Here is a 19,991-nt window from a genome sequence, read left to right as displayed (position 1 = left end):
CTTCAGGCTCTTCAAGAAATTCAGAACAATTATGCAGATTTGAGTATGAGTCAGCGCAATTTCTTGGCAATTAAACCTGAGGATTTATTTTTACGATTTATTTATGAAATAGGAATGATGTTTGATGACTCTGCAAGTAAGTACTCATTTCTCATCCTCACTTTTATTTATTTATAAGTACTTAAAAAAAACTTTCTGATGTTTTGATTAATAGCAAATTTTTTTCTCCATTTTCATGGGTATTTTCTGATGAAATCAATAGAAATAATTTTTTTTTTTTTTACTGGCCCATTTGACATAATGAACTGTGAGACCAAGGTTCAATCCTTGATAGTTATACCAAAAACTTAAAAAATAGTACTTGAGGTCCCTTTACTAAATACGCAGCATTATAAGGAGAGGATAAAAAGCAAGTGGAGTAGTTAGTCCTGGTAATAAAGTGGCTTCCTCTCCTACACCTTAGTGTAGCAGTTAGTGAAAAGGGAGCCTTTGGTTGCCCTTGACAATAGTTGGCCATTCTTTAAACATTGATTTTAGATTTTTTTTCCTAGTCAACTGCTACATTAAGCATTGGTTGATACATGATAAAATGGAACAAATAGAATGTAATAAAAAAAGTGATATTGGTAACTTGAACTAGATGATTGGATGCCGTATAACTAGCAGTGTTTGTGTGGTTCGAGTATCTGTTAGTGTTAGTCTATCACAATTAAAAAATTGTATTTTGGCTTTTTTGGTATTGCAATTCAAAAATCGTATTTTGGCTTTTTTGGTATTGCAATTCAAAAATCGTATTTTTTTGGTATTCATTTTTTTCTTTTTATCCATCAAGCCTGTGTTTGTTCCGTGGAGCTCATAGTCTGCTCTTCTACTGGAAAATACTGACTCTACTTTTTATTTTATATTCTCACCAAACAAAGCTTATTACCACTGAGATGTAAGTAGTTACTACGATTATAACCCAAATTTAAAGAGGGCATCCTAAGTTGGGAGTTGTGCACATTACATTTAAATTTCTACATGTTGATAATGTCGGGGGCAGGGGAGGAAATAAGAAATTCCAAAGGCAAGCAGTTTAATGAAGTGGTGTGATTTTGTTATTCTACTACAACAGATTTTATTCTCATTGTAAACCGTATCTCCTCTGACTTTTAGTCAAATGGCAAAATAAGGTGGACGCATTTGTTGTGGTATCAATGCAATTGACTCTTCCGATGAGAATATAATATTTGACTGTTCACTTGGGTCAGAATTTAGTGGACGAGGACCTTTTCACCTCTCTATTCCTTTTTCTCACAGAAAAGACATAAGTCTATCTCTGCTCTATCATTACTTTCATGGTAGGTGTTCGATTGAGCTCCAATCCATAGTCCTCCCTCCCTGTAAAACGTTTGTAACAAATATTTGTTTAGCTGCAACAACCATCAACAATTTCCTTTACTCTCTATCCGTGTCTAAAACTAAATGAAAATTTCATGAGCAGAGTTTCTTTCTTAGAACTACAAGTTTTTGTTGACTTGTCCTCTTAAATAATCAAATTCCGCCATTACTGATCATCATTGAATTGTCTCACCAATTATCTAACACTTATTAACTCTTATCCTTGAGTGGCTTTGTAGCGGAAAATGCAAAGAAAATAAGCAACGCGCATGTGATTCATGTTATTTACAACTCGTATGATTTTTATTTGTGACGGCAAAGTTACAACAAAAATACATTAATGATTGTCTATCAAAGTTTATATGCTGTTATTGCGTTTTTACCTTCGTAAGTCTTTATGTAAATCTCTGTGGTGAGATAAAAATAGTCAGTTTCAAATGGATGCATGTTGCTTGAAGAGATTTAAAAAAAAATTATTTTTTGATTGCATTTTCACCTCAACTAAGGAATAGTGCCACTTTGATGTAAGGGGCTCTTATCTGGGACATAATTTGTAGGGGGTTATATGTGGGGAGCTGAGCAGCAAGATGTTTGTTTACATTATACTTGAACTTCTACATGTCAGTACAGTCGAGAAACAGAAACCTGGAAGGAAATTCCAAAGTCTAGCAGTCCTAGGGAAGAGACTATTAAAGTAGAAAGTTTTCTTACATTTAGGAATTTCTGCTTTGTAGGGGTGGGATTTTGTTGTTTGTCGGGTTTGTTGGGGGTATTTACATCGAGGTGGTACTAGGACTTGTAGTTCGTCAGAGCATCTACCATTAAAGTACTTGTAAAACAAAGGGATGCAACATTTCGTCGATGGGACAGTGGTTGAAGCTTAGCTGATAGTGTGGGACCTATCAGGTTGGCGACTCTTTTTTAAACTCTGCCTAAGAGGGGAGAGACTAGTAGCAGATGCACTAGCCCAAATGTGGCAATAATACTCCATACATAGGCAAATGGGGGCCTTGTAAAGGTACAGGATACTCTCAGGTGTAAGTAGCTTTCTAGCACAATAGAGAGAGCTTACCTTTGCAGTAGTCTGTGCAATGCATTCAGTTTATCTGTTCCAACTCATGTTCCCTATGAACATTAAGCTGAGGAGTTTGAACAAGCTACTTTCAGATAATGTATCATGGCTATTAGTGGTTGAGAAGGTTTCTTGTGGTTATTAAAAGGAAGGAGCTTAGTCTTGGCAGTATTGAATGTGACCCTCTATTTTTGTCCCCTTTCCACCACAGATCGGAGATCTTCCTTTAGGGTTTCTGTCATTGCCTTGGATACATGTTCATTTGTTTTCCGCTAATGTCTGTTATAGAGCATAGTGTTGTCAGCAAATATACCCCTCTCAGAGACAATTTTATCAGGGAGGTCATTTATGAATATCAGGAATAATAAAGGTTCAAGGATCGACCCATATTTATATCATCTTGTTTTGACATACGACCATCGAGAACAACTTGGATTCTTCTCTTATTTAAGAAGGATTTAATTATGTCAAGTGCTCATTCAGTAATACCATAGGATCTGATTTTCATGAGAAGACCATCGTGTCATACCCTGTCAAAGGCCTTAGATATATCTAGGGCTACTGTTCAGAGATTACAGTTAGGATATCTGCAGTTGAATGGGCTTGTCTAAACCCATACTGTTGGTCAGATAGAAGTTTAGCAGCTGTGAGGTGGTGGACTAGAGCTTGATTAATTATGGACTCAAATTTTTTGGCAAAAAGAGAGAGGAGGCTAATGGGGCAATAATTTAATGGGTTAGTTCTTTCACCAGAATTCTTGTAAACTGGTACCATGGAAGCGGTTTTCTAGCAGTCAGGAAAGCAAGGTTCATTAAGGCATTTGTTGAAAAGTTTGGACAGAACTGAAGCAACCTCAGCGGAGAATTTTAATAGTACAGCCGGGATGAAATCAGGTCCACATGCTTTTGAGGTGTTTAGGTTTTTTATAATATCATGTACTTGAGAAGGGATGATTTTCAGATCATCTAGTGTGGTTTCTGCCTGCAGAGGAAAATTAGGGAGGGAGTGGTTTGATGGGGCCAAAGTAGAGATGCAGGCGAACCGATGGGCAAGTAGGTTAACCTTCTTGGTTGCCGTGCAAACAACCTCATGATTGTTGGATAGTGGGGGAATTGTTGATTGCCCATTATTTACTACACTGTTGTCGATTTTCCAGAAATCACGAGTTCCTAATTTCTGCGCTTCAATAGATTTTCAGTATATTGATGGTTTCAGTATATTCTCTCTTAGCTGTTGCTATTTCTTTCTTACAATTACTTCTAGCTTCTATATATTTTTGTCTTTGGGGGATTGTTATATACATTTGGGGAGCAGACTTAAGCGCATCTACTCATGAAAGAGAAAGGTAAAGAGATATAGAAAAAGCAGATGTTAGTATTGCCACCTGGTATTGGAAAATATAACTGATTAAGTAAGGAGGCTATAACTAAGCCTATTCTTTTATTGCTGAAAGCTGCTAACAAATTGTGTGTGTGTATGTGTGTGCGGCGTACATGAGGATATGCTTGCTAGCAGTCTGACGAGCATAACTCTACAGCCTCTTGACCTTGATAAGTGGTGACTTTCAAGTAAAATAAAAAAAAACAAACGCAGCAGAAACTGTATTGGCGACATTGTATTGCTGTAATTGTAGCAAAGCAAAAAGACAAGTTCTAAAGAGACACAAAGCAAATTTCATCACACGGATTGTATCAAAAAGTCTGACAAGATGCAGAGCACTATTCACTGTCTGAATGCTTCCCCCCAACTCCTCCAAGTGACCTGCTTTTATCGTATCTGGGCATGCCTCATTAGCAGGTGTGTCATGAGACCATGCGAGAACTGTGCAAGATCGAGGAATTTAAAAGATCATGGACGCCATCTTGGATCTTTTTGATTTTTCTTTCTCAGCCTGCAGGACAGACAGACATAAGGACGTTTCCGAGGTGAGTGTTGATTATTTATCGTTTGTATAGCCACACAAGGCACAAACGTGTGGCTGCTTGCTTCTTTGATGAATATCACAGTAATATAGCCTTATACTTTTTTCTTATTTATTATGCCCCTTTGAAGACATAATGTTACAAGGTAAACATTAGAATTTAGTTTTGACAATATATTACGTATGAATGAAAAATTTGATTTAAAAAGAAATATAAAAGTTTTTAAATTAAGGCTGATATTAGTAATAGTAGTATTTATCTTCATTGAGAAAATTAATTTCATTCATGTGACAAAACATATCGTTAGCATCGGTCCACCATAATTTTTTTGCCTAAAATATCTGTAAAGAAAAAGGTTTTGAAGTTAAGATTAAGAAAATGTTTTATTTCAATCACATAATTGTTTTTAATATTTTTTCTATGAAATTAAAATTTTCTTTAAAGTTGATGTTAAAAATGTCTAGAATCAATGAAAACAAAAATCTTAAAAAAATGAAAACAAATTACTTTTCTAAATGATACCCTACTACGTGTTTGTAACATGCAAAAAACAAGCAGCAGTAGTTTAACGTCAAGGTTAAATGTAAAGTTATAGGTAAGATTAAGTCGGAACAATCGTCTGATAAATCAAGACTTTCATGCTTATTGTGATCTTGTAACAAAATCACTGATAGGGTTTTAAGTGCCTGAAAGCATACCAGACATTGTTTATTTGGATGTTAATGTCATCATACTCCTGATGTGTGGTAGTAAATAATGGGCAATCAACAATTCCCCCACTAACCAACAATCATGAGGTTGTTTGCTCAGCAACCAAGAAGGCTAACATGCTTGCCAGTCGATTTGCCTCCAACTCTACACTGGACCCTGTTAACCACCCCCTCCCTGACTTTCCTGTGCGGGCAGACATTACGCTAGATGATATGAAAATCACTCCATCTCAGGTACATGCTATCATAAAAAACCTTGACACTTCAAAAGCATGTGGACCTGATCTCATTCCGACTGTGCTATTAAAAAAATGATCTGCCGAAGTAGCTCCAGTTCTCTCCACACTTTACAACAAATGCCTTAATGAATCTTGCTTTCCGGACACTGGAAAACTGCTTCTGTGGTACCAGTTTTCAAGAATTCTGCCGAAAGAACTGACCCATTAAATTATCGCCCCATTAGCCTCCTCCCACTTTTCGCTAAAATATTTGAGTCCATAATTAACCAAGCTCTAGTCCATCATCTTACAGATGCTAAACTTCTGACCGACCAACAATATGGATTTAGGCAAGTCCGTTCCACAGCAGATATCCTAACTGTAATCTCTGAACTGAAATCCATTCACTGGACAAAGCAGGGAAGGGTAGAGCAGTAGCTCTAGATATATCTAAGGCTTTTGATAGGGTATGGCATGAAGGAGGAAAATCAGATCATACGGTATCACTGGATGAATACTTAACATAATTAAATCCTTCTTAGATAAGAGAAAAATCCAGGTTGTCCTCAAGTTCGTACATCTAAACAATATGATATAAATGCGGGAGTGCCTCAGGAGTATATCCTTGGACCTTTATTATTCCTAATATTTATAAATGACCTCCCCGACAAAACTGCCTCTGAGATGGGTATATATGCTGATGACCCCACGCTCTATAGCAAGCACGACAGGAAAACAAATGAAAACATATCTAAGGAAATGGTAGAAACACTAGAGGATGACCTCCAATCTGTAGTAGAATGGGGACAAAAATGGATGGTCACATTCAATGATGCCAAGACTAAACTTGTTTCCTTCAATAATTACAAGAAACCTTCTCTACCACCAATAGCAATGGCCAAGAACACATTACCCGAAAGTACTTCTTTTAAACTCCTTGGTCTAACGTTCACAGGAAACATGAGTTAGAACAGATACATTGAGAGCATTGCCAGGACCGCTGTGAAGAAGATAGGCTCTCTCTACCGTGCTAGAAAGCTACTAACGCCCGAAAGTATCCTGTACCTCTATAAGGCCACCATTCGCCCATGTATGGAGTATTGTTGTCATATTTGGGCTGGTGCATCTGCTACTAGTCTCTCGCTCCTAGTCAAGATCTAAAAAAGTCTCCAACCTGATAGGTTCTGAACTGTCATCTAAGCTGCAGCTTCTGTCCCACTGATGAAATGCTGCGTCTCTCTGCTTGTTTACAAGTATTTTAATGGTGAATGCTCTGACGAACTGCAAGAACTTGTGCCCCCACAACGTAAATACCCTCGACAAACCCGACAAGCAGCTAAATCCCACCCCTACACAGTGGAGATCCCTAGATGTAGGAGAGCTTTCTACTCCATTAGTTTCTTTCCCAGAACTGCTAGACTTTGGAATTCCATTCTGGCTCCCTGCTTCCCCAACTGTACTGACATGCAGAAGTTCCAGTATAACGTAAACCGACATCTTACTGCCCAACTCCCTACATAATACCCCAGTAGCTTATGTCCCTGATAGTAGCTCCCTACACCAAAGTGGCAATGTGCCTTGTTTGGGGTGAAAATGTAATTAAAAAAAAAGCAAAATAAATAACATTGAGCCCAGATACTTGAAACGATCAGGCTCCACTTATTGAGAAGAATAATAGCTTTCTTGGAGAGTAAGAATTTTTGTTTTCTTAGCATTTACCATCATACCAATCTTAGATCTTAAGTGGTGCATTTTGTTGATGATTGATTGAATATTTGCAAAATTTTCTTCCAGTCTGTGTAGTCAAGGTCAGTCAGGACAAAGTTGCAACTTATGTCTTCTTGACGTACATACTCTCCTAAGTCCCTCAATAAGCATTAAAATTCTATCTCTTCACTGTTGAGATCTGTAAATGCCAGAAAGCCTTCTATTCTAGTAGTTTCTTTCCTTGAGCTGCCAGACTTTGGAATTCCCTTCCTGTTTCTTGCTTCTCTGACTGTATTAACATGCAGAAGTTTAAATGTAATGCAAACAAACATCTTGCTATTCAATTCGCCACATAGTCCCCTGTAGACATAATCTCAATAGCCTCTCTTGTCCAAGTGAGAATACACCTTGCTTTGGGTGAAAAAGAGTAAAAAAAAAATCCTCATATTCATTGTGTGTGTATGCAAGTTTTACAAACATACTATGAAATCGGATGTTTAATATCCACTCTTTTTTTTTTCTTTTGTTCAGCTTCAGAGTATTTTTGTCAACTAAGAGATTTATGAATGTCCAAGTGAGAGTTTTTATTTTGCTTAAATGCAACTAAAATTATCTCCTTTTTCGTATTCATTATAGACTTTATTCATTTACAAAGAAAAAAAAAGAAATAAAAAAAAGAAGAAAGAAATCCAAATAAACTTTGCTTAATTTAAAATCGTTTTAATTGTTTATGAGCTGATTGTTGTGACTTTTATATTGTGTGCTATCTTCTGCAAATGCTCACAAAAGACAGCCCAGGTAACCATTTCACATCCTTTTATTTGAAAGCAAATATTTATCAAGCATTTACTGTCAATAAATCTTGTCACTTCCTCTCTCCCCACCAGTTTCTGTAACTCATGGTTAACTTTGACTAACTGGTCAGATCTATTCCATCTCCTTTTCTTTCTTCCTTCTTTGCTGATAATCTCTTCCAAGTCTCCTATGCTCACTTTATAAGCCAATGTCCACAGTCATAAAAAGAACAGCAACAAATAAAAACCCTCTTAATTCTCTTGGTTTTTATTAGATCGATGTTAGTGTGCATCAGAGTTGTTGTCGTGTAAAAATTACCTTCAGAGTTTTTATTGGAAACTTAAGATGTGCAATTGTAAACCTTTGATGGGTTTTCTTAATTCTGAATCCCCAATCATTTGGTATAACCTCACACTGTCACTCTTTCTCTCTCTTTGTTCTCTTTTCACCCCCCCCCACCCCTGCAAAAAAAAGCATTTTTATAGAAGTTTCTATTTGTCTATAAGTTTGTCATGCTTCAGTTTGAAATCTTTTTTTTGAAATAGTATTTTTAGATTTGATGACGCATGTTTATTGGCCTATCAAATTTAAATTTAAAATAGCATTTCAATTGCTAAACATGCAGATTAAATGAATGGAAGCAATTTTTTTTTAATCTAATTTTGCAGACTTTTTATTTTATTTTTTTTTTGTGTAAATTTTTGAATGAATTTTATTTTGAATATTTTTATTTTTTGTGGTGGTGGAAGGGGGTTATAGAATGTATTAAAATTCAAAAGATGATATAGCAATCAGAATTTTCCAGAGTCAAATATTACGTTTCCAGATGTATACCATGTGGTCTTGTTTTTGGGTAATTTTCAGCAAGATCTAATATCCTGAAAAGTGCTATGTTTGGCAATTTTTACCCCATTTGACCCCCTGGGAACACAACCAGAATTTTTCTAAAAAATCCGAGAATGTTACATTTCCTCCCTTAGGTAGTTGTAACTTCATGCAGAATTTCAGAAAAATATGAGTAGTTATTGAGAATTTTGGGGACGAATAGATGAACGGACGAGGGTGAATTCTAAGGTCCAAATCCGACTAAGTTGGTGGACCAATAGATATGTGATAATTTATTTGAAGATGTTTGCCACATATATTAGCTACTGCTGGAAGCCATTTTTGTTTTCTCATTCATGATACCTCAATTATTTTGTGCTTTTGCCAGTGTTGTTCTTACAGAGGTTAATTTTTTCAATGTCGAATTTCTACAGGGGAATATTTTATGTTACACTGGTGTAACCTTGGCCGGTGTAACGTAAAATATTCCCCCTGTAAAAATCCTTTATTTTTATCTATAAGAGAAGGAAGACTATTTTTAATATCATCAAGCCCAAATATCAACTGACGTGATATTGTAAACAAACACAGATTGAATTTGATGAAAGACCTCGTTATTTTATTTATTTATTTTTTTTGTGAATTAGTCCACCGGCCAAATTATTCTTCGTAACATAAAATAATACATACGCAATCTGCATAAGTTAAAATATGTTTAAGCGTATTGTACGACTGGGCAACACCAGGCGTCCAGCTAGTAGTTAAATAGGTTCATATAATTAGGAGAAGTAGAAAAGAAACTTTTGCATTTATTCATTTAGACTAGAATACCTGTCCCAGGGCAGGTAAAATTAATTTATTTAACAGTTTTGCACCACTTTTATGTTCCTGTATAAAAATAAAGATGTAATGCTATGTTGAGAATCCTTTATTCTAATTTTTATTTAAATTCATTACATGATTTAGATTCTAGAACGTTTAAAATTTAAGGCTTAAGGAGGCATAAGAATAAATTCAAGTTTGACTATAGATTAAATTTAATGCAAATCTGAAAAAATTGAACATCCAATTGGATATTCAAATTTTTCACATTTGCATTAAATTTGATCTTATCAAAAAATAATTATTTGCATAAAATAATTCAATATGTACTTCATACAAAGAATAATAAAAAAAAAGAGATTAGATAATTCGGGGCTTCTCTGAACCATTTGTTTTCTGGATATAGAATTTTTAATAGAATCAAATTATATCAAATAACTTTCACCCACTTAGTAATTTCGAGGGTTAGCTCTCAATAATTCCCTTTTAAATAGTTTACAAGGCGGAGACTTGTATCCTTCTGCCAACCAGAAGGAAAAGACCGATTTTTGCCAGACATCTGGTTCTTATGAAGTCGACTATTTCTCTCTTCAGCTTTCTGAGAGCACTTTTTTCTCTTTTTGTCCCCAACTCTTGCTTCTGAAATCTTTTACTTTGTCTCTTTCCCCCCAAAAAATTGGTTATCGCTTTTTGTATTTTTATAATCCTCTTCCAGCATCATTAAAATTATTTTTTGTTATGTTGCCTTTCTGGGAGTTCTTCCATTGATATGTGTTCACAATCCCTCCATCACGCCAACCCAGAAAAGCAAACATTATTTTGAAATTTTTCTTCTCCCGAAATTCATTATCAACAACAAAAAAAAATAATTTAGCTTTTTCAAATAAAAGACAAATGGCTAGTAGTTGACAATTTCTGTTGATACCAGCTAGATTTGTCTAACAATTGTCAATTCTATTTATCTGTGAGATATTCAGTTTTTTGATATCTCCAAAATAAAAATATCTCATTCCTAGGTCCATCTGGAATTTTTGACAGCATGTCAACCATAACATGACAATACTTGACTCGCTGAGTTTGCTTAGCAAGGTGATCTAGCGTTGCTTGGTACTAGAAATAGCATTGCATGTTAATTGATGTCTCATTTCTATTCAAATTGCACAAAAATCTAAATATCTGAATTTTCATGAAGGGTTTACATCCCGATTTTATCTTTTTTTTTCTGTTTTATGCAGTAAACTAAATTTGACTAAATATAGCCCATATTCTAGCACCTTGTTGCAAAAAATGATAATCAGTTTAGGAGCGAATCTTATACTTACAAAGATACACACTTATCTAAATTTATATAAATAAATATTAAAAACAACAAAAACGCCCCTCCCACTATTAAGTTTAAATTATTATTATACTAGTTTTTAATCATTAAATTATTGGTTGAAACAAATTGGTGTAAAACTATAGCTAATCAATAATGTTGGTTGAATTTCTATTCATGAAATTTATTGGATATAATGAGTTCCTAAAACGCAATCTTGTAATATATGAGGTTTTGATAAAAATTTTGAAGTTTGTTTAAATGACTTTCTGTTCAATAATTTAATTTTTTTTTTCATCTGAAAATTCCAAATGGTTGCAAAGAAATTCATTCCTTTTTTAAATTTTTTTCACTATTAACAAAAGGTTAAAATAAGTGATTTGTTCAGAAACGGAAATCCATTATGGTGCATTTAATTTTGGAACTAGCTGGACGCCCAGCGTTGCCTGGTCGTACAATACACTTAAACATGATATTTTAATTTATGCAGATTTCGTATGTATTATTGTAGAATCAATTCACTATTGAATATTATATATTACGAGAAATAATTTGCCCAGTGGACTAATTTGCAAAAAAAAAAAAATAAATAAAAATAAATGATAATGTTGTTCTTCAAATTCCGTTTGTATTTGTTTACAATATCATGTCAGCTGATATTTGGGCTTGACGATCTTAAAAATGGTCTTTCTTCTCTTCTAGATCACAAAGAAGAATTTTTACAGGGGAATATTTTACATTACACTGGCCAAGCCTACACCGGTGTAGCATAAAATATTTCCTTGTAAAAGAGAAGAAAGTCTATTTTTAAGATTTTTTTTTTTTGATTTTCAATACTTATCGGATTAATTTCTGTACAAAACATGTCTAAGAACACTGCCAGAAATATAAATTACCTTTGTATGACATTTGCAAAAGATAGCCTCAGCCATTTCGGAACCTATGAGGAACTCTCTCTCTCTGTCTCTCTCACACACACACAGTGACTTTTATATAATAGTAAAGATTATTTTGTATTACTAGCTAACACATGTCGCAGCATTGCCTATGAAATTAGATTATAACCCCCCGCCCCCTATTCCGGTGCCCCAACCATGAACTATTGAATTATTTATAGTTATTCATCACGAACGTAGACTGACAATGATAATGTGAAACATTTGGAAATCGGGGCGGGGGTGGACTTTCCATTCAGAATTATGGGAGAAGTTTAATTGTCTATGCAAACCGAAGGTTAGTATGCAATTTAATGAAGAGCTGTTTTTGAAGTGTGACCATTTAAACTAGGGATGTACCGATTATCAAATTGGCTGATTACCGATTAATCAGCTTTTGATAATCGGCCAATTACTGATTAATCTCATTTCTGCTGGCGATTTATCAATAAATTTTGGTTGTCATAAATGATACTAATATTAATTATATTGTAAACTAACAAAAATTAACTCCCTCTTTTGCTTGCTAGTGAAAATTTATAAAAGAGACATGCATCATCTACACCATATTATCAAATAATAGGCATGACAAGCTGTTAACATGTAGACTTTTAAAACTGCATTGAATTTGAGGCAAATAGATGGGAAATTTCCCTCCTTTTTCTTCTTATCGAATTAACATTATTATTTTGAACTTAAAATCATTTGTCAAAGAAAATTATTACTTCATCTTTCAGTTTTCATGTTGAAGAATTTTACAGTAAATTGCAACGATGTGTGAATCGAAAATAAAGCATTCTTCATCAGTCACACTCTTGTTCATTTTCGGACTCTTGTTACCATTATATATATATATATATATATATATATATATATTTTTTTTTTTTTCTGGTTCAGATAATATATATTTTATTGAGATTAATTACTAATTAGATATCAGACATTTAAATACATAAAAATTTAACTAAATATTGGCAACAACCTTTAACCATTATGGCAACCAGTTTCTGCTGGAAGTATTTTGATATCAATCCCAAGAATAAGAATGCAACAATACAGCTGCTACAAGTTATGTCAAACCATTACATCAGAGGATGGCAAATCAGCAAAAATTTTTACAATGACTAATATGTTAAACCATCTTAGAAACATTCATTCAAAAGTTGCAAATAAGAAAAGGAAGCACAACGTATGCTTGGGGACAGACATTCCAAGAACAAATCGCAGCAACTACAAACCTTCAGCAGAACACCAAACTACTATAGAATCAATATTGGCCAAAAAGAAAGTTTGGGATATTAATGATCACAAGAGATCAATTATCTGATAAGATAAATGATTACTGTTGATATTCGACCATATTCTTAACACCTGACATTGGATTTAATCAGCTTATTGCAAACTTTGTTCAAATTACAGCATTCCATCAAAAGAATACTTTACTGCAAAATAATTTTCAATATATTTATCAAAGTAAAACAAAAATTCATTTGTCTCTTGCTGAAATTAGCTGCATTTCATGAACTACAGACATTTGGACAGCTACAACAGATAATGCTCTCTTTCTGAGTTTGACAGGTCATTGGCTTTCAAATGACTTTGGACAGTGCAGAGCTGTGCTTAGAGTTGTTCCATTCCCTGGTGCGCACACAGGTGCAAGAATAAGTGAAGAATTGCACAATGTTCTGGATGAGTTTAAAATCTTCAATAAAGTTTTCTTAGTCTTGCGGAATTCAGGAACAAATATGGTTGCTGGTATCAGGAAATGTGATTTAGAATAACTATAATACATTGTAACTCAGGCTGTGAAGGCAATCATTGCATCTAACAGAAATACAGTCTCTCACTTTAATTGCTTTCTATTAGCAATTAGCAAATTAACTGAAATACAGGATTAGCTTAATTTGGAAAAACTCATTCAAGATGTAACCACATGATGGAATTTAACATATTATATGCTGAAAATAGATTAAGAACAACGAAAAGCATTTGTAATGTAAGCTGTTGATAAGATTCCTACCTTAAGAACTTACCAATGTGTACGTGTTTGAAAAAATATCCAGTTCCTGAGTCATTTGAAGAAATCACTCAAAAAGCAAGTCACAGAGAATCAACCGTATCAATGATACCTCCAAATTTAGTTCTTAGGTTATTTCTTTCAAAAGCTGTCCAATCTAATTCTAGCATTTCTGACTTTAGTGGAATCCTTCTTATCATTGTTGAACAATTCAGGATTCTTCTTATCATTGTTGAACAATTCAGGATTAGTGAATCTCTTGATGCAGGCTTCATTTCTAGGGCGATTGCCCTTGACATATCAAAGGCCTTTGATAGAGTATGGCATAAAGGTCTACTTCACAAGATCTCCAGTTACGGTATAGCTGGAAATGTCTTCTCAATTATTAAATTGTTTCTCTCTGATAGTTTCATAAGAGTAGTGGTTGATGGTCAGAAGTCAGAAGCTCACAATATTAATGCTGGAATCCCTCAGGTTTCCATCCTGGGCCCAACTCTCTTCCTAATCTACATCAATGATCTTCCAAATCATATTCTTAGATCATTCGTAGATATTTATGCTGACCATCTATGGCAGTACATCAAAGACTGTAAACGACCACGTTCTCTCTGATTCTCTCTTTTCTGATCTTGAGCATGTGATACAATGGAGAAAGAGGTGGCTGGTTACTTTTAATGCAGCTAAAAACCAAGCTTCTGTCTTTACATCATCAATGCTCTGATCCCCATCTGGCATCAACTCAAATGAATGGCTTCCATCTTGGGGAGGCTGCATGTTTTGACAAGCTCCTGGTCCTGACCATTATTCCTGATATGAAATGGAACACGTACATCAAATCTGTTGCCAAGGTCACTGGGAAAATAGTGGGATCCTTCTATCGATCCAGTAGATATCTACCTGCTGATGCAATTCTTTACCTATATAAGAGCCAGGTACGTCCAAAGGATGGAGTATTGTTGCCACATCTGGGCAGGAGCTGCTAGAAAACATCATCCTGCCTTGACAAAATAGCCTAGTAGGGGATGCCCCTTTTCTCTTCCCTGCAACCTCTTTCTCACGGAAGAGACATTGTGAGCCTGTCTCTGCTTTATCATTATTTTCATGGCAAGTGCTCGTTTGAGGACCAATCTACGGTCCCCCCTCGCCAAACTTTCACAAGAAACATTCATCTAGCTGAAACCACTATCAATAATTTACCCCACTCTTTATTAGTGCCTAAACCTAAACGTAGATTCCATGAACAAAGCTTCTTTGTTAGAACTGCACACCTGTGGAACTCTCTTCCATTTTCCTGCTTTCCGGCTGACTATAATATGGTCGTCTTCAAGTCCGACGTAAACAAATTCTTGATGAGCTGTTCCCCTTAAGTAATCCAATTTACCAATTTTCTACTAACGATTACTACGTCATTGTCCCATTGACCTCTGTACACTTATTAGCCCTTATCCTCGAGTGACCTCTGGGCCTTGATAAGTGGTGTCACCTTTGTAAAAAAAAACAAACAAGCAAGCAAAAAAACAAACAAAAAAAGAATTTACCAACATTTGAAGGAATATTTTAATTCCACAGAATGTTTCTTTTGTTTTCGGAAATGTTATATATACAGCGCCCCCCCCCCCCCACCTGGTGAAACTCAAGAAGTAAAGATGAAAAATACAAATGTAAATAATTAGCTAATATACCTGATGTGACTCTGGAATGAATTTTTGTTTAATCACATGATGTGACAAATCTGAAATCGTGCAATGAGAAAATAGCTAAAAGCTTGAATAATGTAAGATTGTTCTGAATCGCTATTCCTGTATTCCACCATTCTTAAAAACACTTACAAAGGATCAAGATTACGTGAAAACAGTGGTTTGCACCATAGATTGTCTTGCTTCCTAGATGTGAGAAAGTTTTCTACTCTAATAGCTTTTTTCCTCAGACTACAAGACTTTGGAATTCCTTCCCCGTTTCCTGCATCTCTGACTGTATTAACACGCAGAAGTTTAAATATAATGGGAACAGGCATCTCACTGCTTATTGTTAGACACAATCTCAAATAGCAATCCCTTATGTATTAAGTGGCAATATGCCTTGTTTGTGGTGAAAAAGAGTTTAAAAAAATTGTGTATGTAATTATAAAAGTTACATTAACATTAAAAATATACTCACCCACACATGAGAAGTTGTTACACAATTTTATCATTATAGAGACTACTACTACTACTACTACTACTACTACTACTACTACTACTACTTTCATATGCTGCATTCAGCTGAATGACTGGAAACCTTTTGTGTAACTGCGTTGATGATGAATTATAAGTTGGAACTACCTAACGTACGTTTGGTTACATGCTATTAGCCAAATTCTCTCCACAATATCTCAAATATCTTCCTCCCACTTTTTTTTTTCGTCTATCTATGATTGGTTTAGTTGTAATAAAATAAGAAATAATTGCAGATGGTTCTTTGGTCAAACAATGCGTTTTTTTTTTTTTTAATGTAATTTTTTTTTGTTAATGTATTCTTTTTTTTTTTTTTTAAATTTGTAACAGGAATTCAGTTTTAATTTGTTTACCATTAATATATAAAAAATATGCAAAGATAGTTTAATTTTCATACGTTATCACCTTTCACATGCGTCAGTAATGAGATCGTTCTCTCTGATTCTCTCTCCTCTGATCTTGACAAGTGGTACAATGGGGAAAGAGGTGTCTAGCTACCTTTAATGCATCTAAAACAAAGCTTTTATCTCTACATCATCAACGCTAATCCTCAGCTGGCATGAAATGAAATGAATGGCTCTCGTCTTGAGGAGGTCTCATGTTTTGACAAGCTTCTGGGCTTGACCTTTACTCCTGATCTTAAATGGAACACATACATTAAATCCGTAGCCAAAGCCGCTGGAAAAATGGTGGGATCCTTCTATCGATCCAGTAGATATCTCACTGCTGATGCAATTCTCTATCTATATTAGAGCCAGATACGTCCAAGGATGGAATACTGTTGCCACATCTGGGCAGGAGCTGCTAGAAAGGACTTTTCTTGCCTTGATAGAGTTCAAAATAGACTTCGTAGCCTCGTAGGGGATGTCCTTTTCTCTTCCTTGCAACCTCTTTCTCACAGAAGAGATGTTGTTAGTTTGTCTCTGCTTTATCGTTATTTTCATGGCAAATGCTCTGCTGAGCTCCAATCTATGGTCCCCCACTCGCCAAACTTTCACAAGAAACACCCGTCTAGCAGAAAACACTATCAATAATTTCTCTCACTCTTTATCTGTGCCTAAACCTAAACATAGATTCCATGAGCAAAGCTTCTTTCTTAGAACTGCACGCCTATGGAATTGTCTTCTGTTTTCCTGCTTTCCAGCTGACTACAATATGGTTGTCTTCAAGTCTAACATAAACAAGTTTTTGATGAGCCGTTTCATATAAGTTAAAAAAGTTACCGAATTTCCATTACTAACGAGTACTATATTGTCCAATTTCTACTGTACACTCTTTAACCCTTATCCTCAAGTGGCCTCTTGGCCTTGATAAGTGGTGATGCCTATGTTAAAAAAAAAAAATGATCATCTGATGAGCAAATCTGATGTTTGGTGATTAATTTGATGTTGCTAAGGCAAACAATTATAACTTTACTCATTTTAAAATGAATTGTTCCAAAATCAAATGATCTATTACCATAGACTACAGCAATACGATTTTAAATATTATTACAAAAAGTGAAATTCGTTTTATTGATTTGAAAAGTTTTTAGCTGACAAATATGTTTTATGTTAAAAAGATGAGAAATATTTATTATTTAAAAAAGAATTAAATTGCTATAATCCGAAATAAAGGAAACTTGTTGAAAGAAGAATATTTAGCTGACAACAATTATTTTTTTATGAAAGAAGTCATTGTTTTTGTTTTTAAATAACATTGACCTTGACAGACATTTTTTTTTCCTTTCAAAAGGAATATTATTGTGACCCAATGATCATCTTTGTTATCACACTGTGATCAAACAACACAAGACAAGTGCTTGATGTGAATCAGTTAAGCAATGTATGTATGATACCGTCGCGTAGCATAGAAAAAGGAATCCCAAGCATTGTTCGTTGCTAGCTGTCTGGACATGTCGATCTCTAGCATTTTTTTTTCTTGGCCCAATCTACTCTCGGCCGGCTTCGAATTTAATCTCTCTGATCTCTTTTGGAGGTGAGGGTGGGGGACATCCGAGCCGCCAACTGTTCTCAACTCAAGACTGTCATTAAACTTTTGTAAAATTCACTGCTACCTAAACTGTCCATAAACTAATTCCAATTATTGTCTGATGTTTTGTCTCTGTTGCTGCCACACCTTGATTAACAATACTATTTCAGTTGCCTTTCTGTACCTTGGTAAACAACTTCATTGTCTTTCCACTAACTCTACTTCTATACCTTTGTTCTGCTTATTTCCTCTTTCTTTTCTTTTTTCTTTCTTTTTTTTTTCTTTAAATCATAACACTTTGGTGGTGGTGGGGGGCGGGGGCGTTAATAGTATCTCTTTTCATAGTTCCTGCATGTATTTCTTTCCTATGCTCTTGGACATCTCTTCTTTTAATCAATAATCTCATTTCAACTCTTCATAATCTATTATGAATGGAGAATTGGTATCTGTCTGAAGTCAAACTATCCTACTACTATTTTCAATGCTGAATTCAGGGTTGGGGTGGTAGCGCAGTATTTGTTTTATTGCCATGATACCATTCTCCTAGGTATTACGTTCTCCTCTTTGAGAAGAGTTGTAGCGTTGTATGTTCATTGAGGCAAACACTGTTAAACAAAGCAGAATTCTTGCTTGATTATACCGTTTTTATTTTTTTAAATTTCTTAATGAATTTTAAAAATTAATATTGCATATGTATCATTAGTATTAAGGTCATATCCAGGATCTATGTGTGTGTGTGTGTGTGTATGTGTGTGTGTATATATATATATATATATATATATATATATATATCAGGGAGACTCGACGTTGTCCAAGATTGAATGAGGATCAATGGATGTTCCACACTTCTAATACTATTATTGTCATCGAAATCAGTGAAATCGTACATTTTTTTTCTCAATCAACTCGATTGATTGCCTGCCTGCCTGCTCTAGTCAGGGACCCAGCACGGTGTACCAGAAGGAAACTTCACATGCCCCCTCTCAGTGACTTACTCCACGATAGATACATTGTAGTTTACATTGCACTGTAGAGGACCCACTGTTGATTTTATAAAACTATTTTTATATAATAACTTGAATTAAAGTTTAAAATGCAAGACTAGAGTATCATGCTTACATTCTGCTCTAAACAGAAATATTCATTTTGAACACACCTCGGTCATAAAGAACTTACTGTTGATTTTATATGCCCGACCTTTCTGCTTGTTTGGTAATAAAATTTCTTAAATGCACTTGTGATGATTGGTGTTAACTTTAGTCAAAATCGCCTGTTCCTTGTTTCATCGGATTTTTTTCGATTATCAATACCTATCGAAAATAGTCCAATACAAAACCTATATAATATATAGGCACATAAAGTACATTTATGTGAAATTATAAAAAATCAGGTCAGTCTTTAGGAGTCCATATGGAACTCTCTTTCTCACACACACAAACAAATGGTCTTTATATATATATATACACACACACACCTCATTTAAGTATCCAACACTGCCCCCTTTTAACGAAACTAAGAACTTTTTATATTTATAATTTTTGTTCTTTTATCTTATTTTATATATATATATATATATATATATATATATATATATATATATATATATATATATAATTTTTTTTTATGTCCTTTATACTTTACCCTTCACCCTCTATCCCTTAAATATATTTCATGTGTCTTGGATCTTGCCTTTATCTGGACCCCTTAATTTTACTCAAATTCTAGTTATTATTACCATTATTATTATCACTATTATTATTATTAATACTTTTATTATTGTTAACATTATTATTATTATTTTATTATCGTTGTCATCGCTATTATTATCGCTACTATCATCATCATTTTTATTGTCATCACCATCGTCGTTATTACTGTTGTTATTATTAATATTGTTATGGTTAATAGTAAAATTCCCCCATTACTCCACCACACTAATCATCCATATACAAAATTCTATTTTTGTCTTGTTAGGCACCCCCAAAGAATTTGCCACCCTATCTCTCTACCTTTTCTTTATAAAAAAGAAAACATAGAAATATTGCCACATATTACCTAGCATATAGTATACTTTGAAATCCAGTAT

The 19,991-nt window shown here is 34.5% G+C and overlaps 1 protein-coding gene across 1 annotated transcript in view; it reads left to right on the top strand.

Annotated features, from left to right (window-relative positions):
* The window catches only part of LOC145241320 (m-AAA protease-interacting protein 1, mitochondrial-like), a 73,947-nt gene that overhangs the window by 32,227 nt on the left and 21,729 nt on the right, over positions 1 to 19,991 (top strand). The window contains exon 3 of the mRNA XM_080104137.1: positions 7 to 136. Within this exon, the coding sequence (XP_079960263.1) occupies positions 7 to 136 (130 nt within the window). The remainder of the gene's footprint in view (positions 1 to 6; positions 137 to 19,991) is intronic.

The sequence above is a fragment of the Euprymna scolopes genome, chromosome 20 (assembly GCF_053919585.1).
Source record: "Euprymna scolopes isolate OS-2025 chromosome 20, ASM5391958v1, whole genome shotgun sequence".
Taxonomy (NCBI): domain Eukaryota; kingdom Metazoa; phylum Mollusca; class Cephalopoda; order Sepiida; family Sepiolidae; genus Euprymna; species Euprymna scolopes.
Note: the sequence above shows the minus strand (reverse complement) of the source record. Positions and strands in the feature narration are given on the sequence as shown.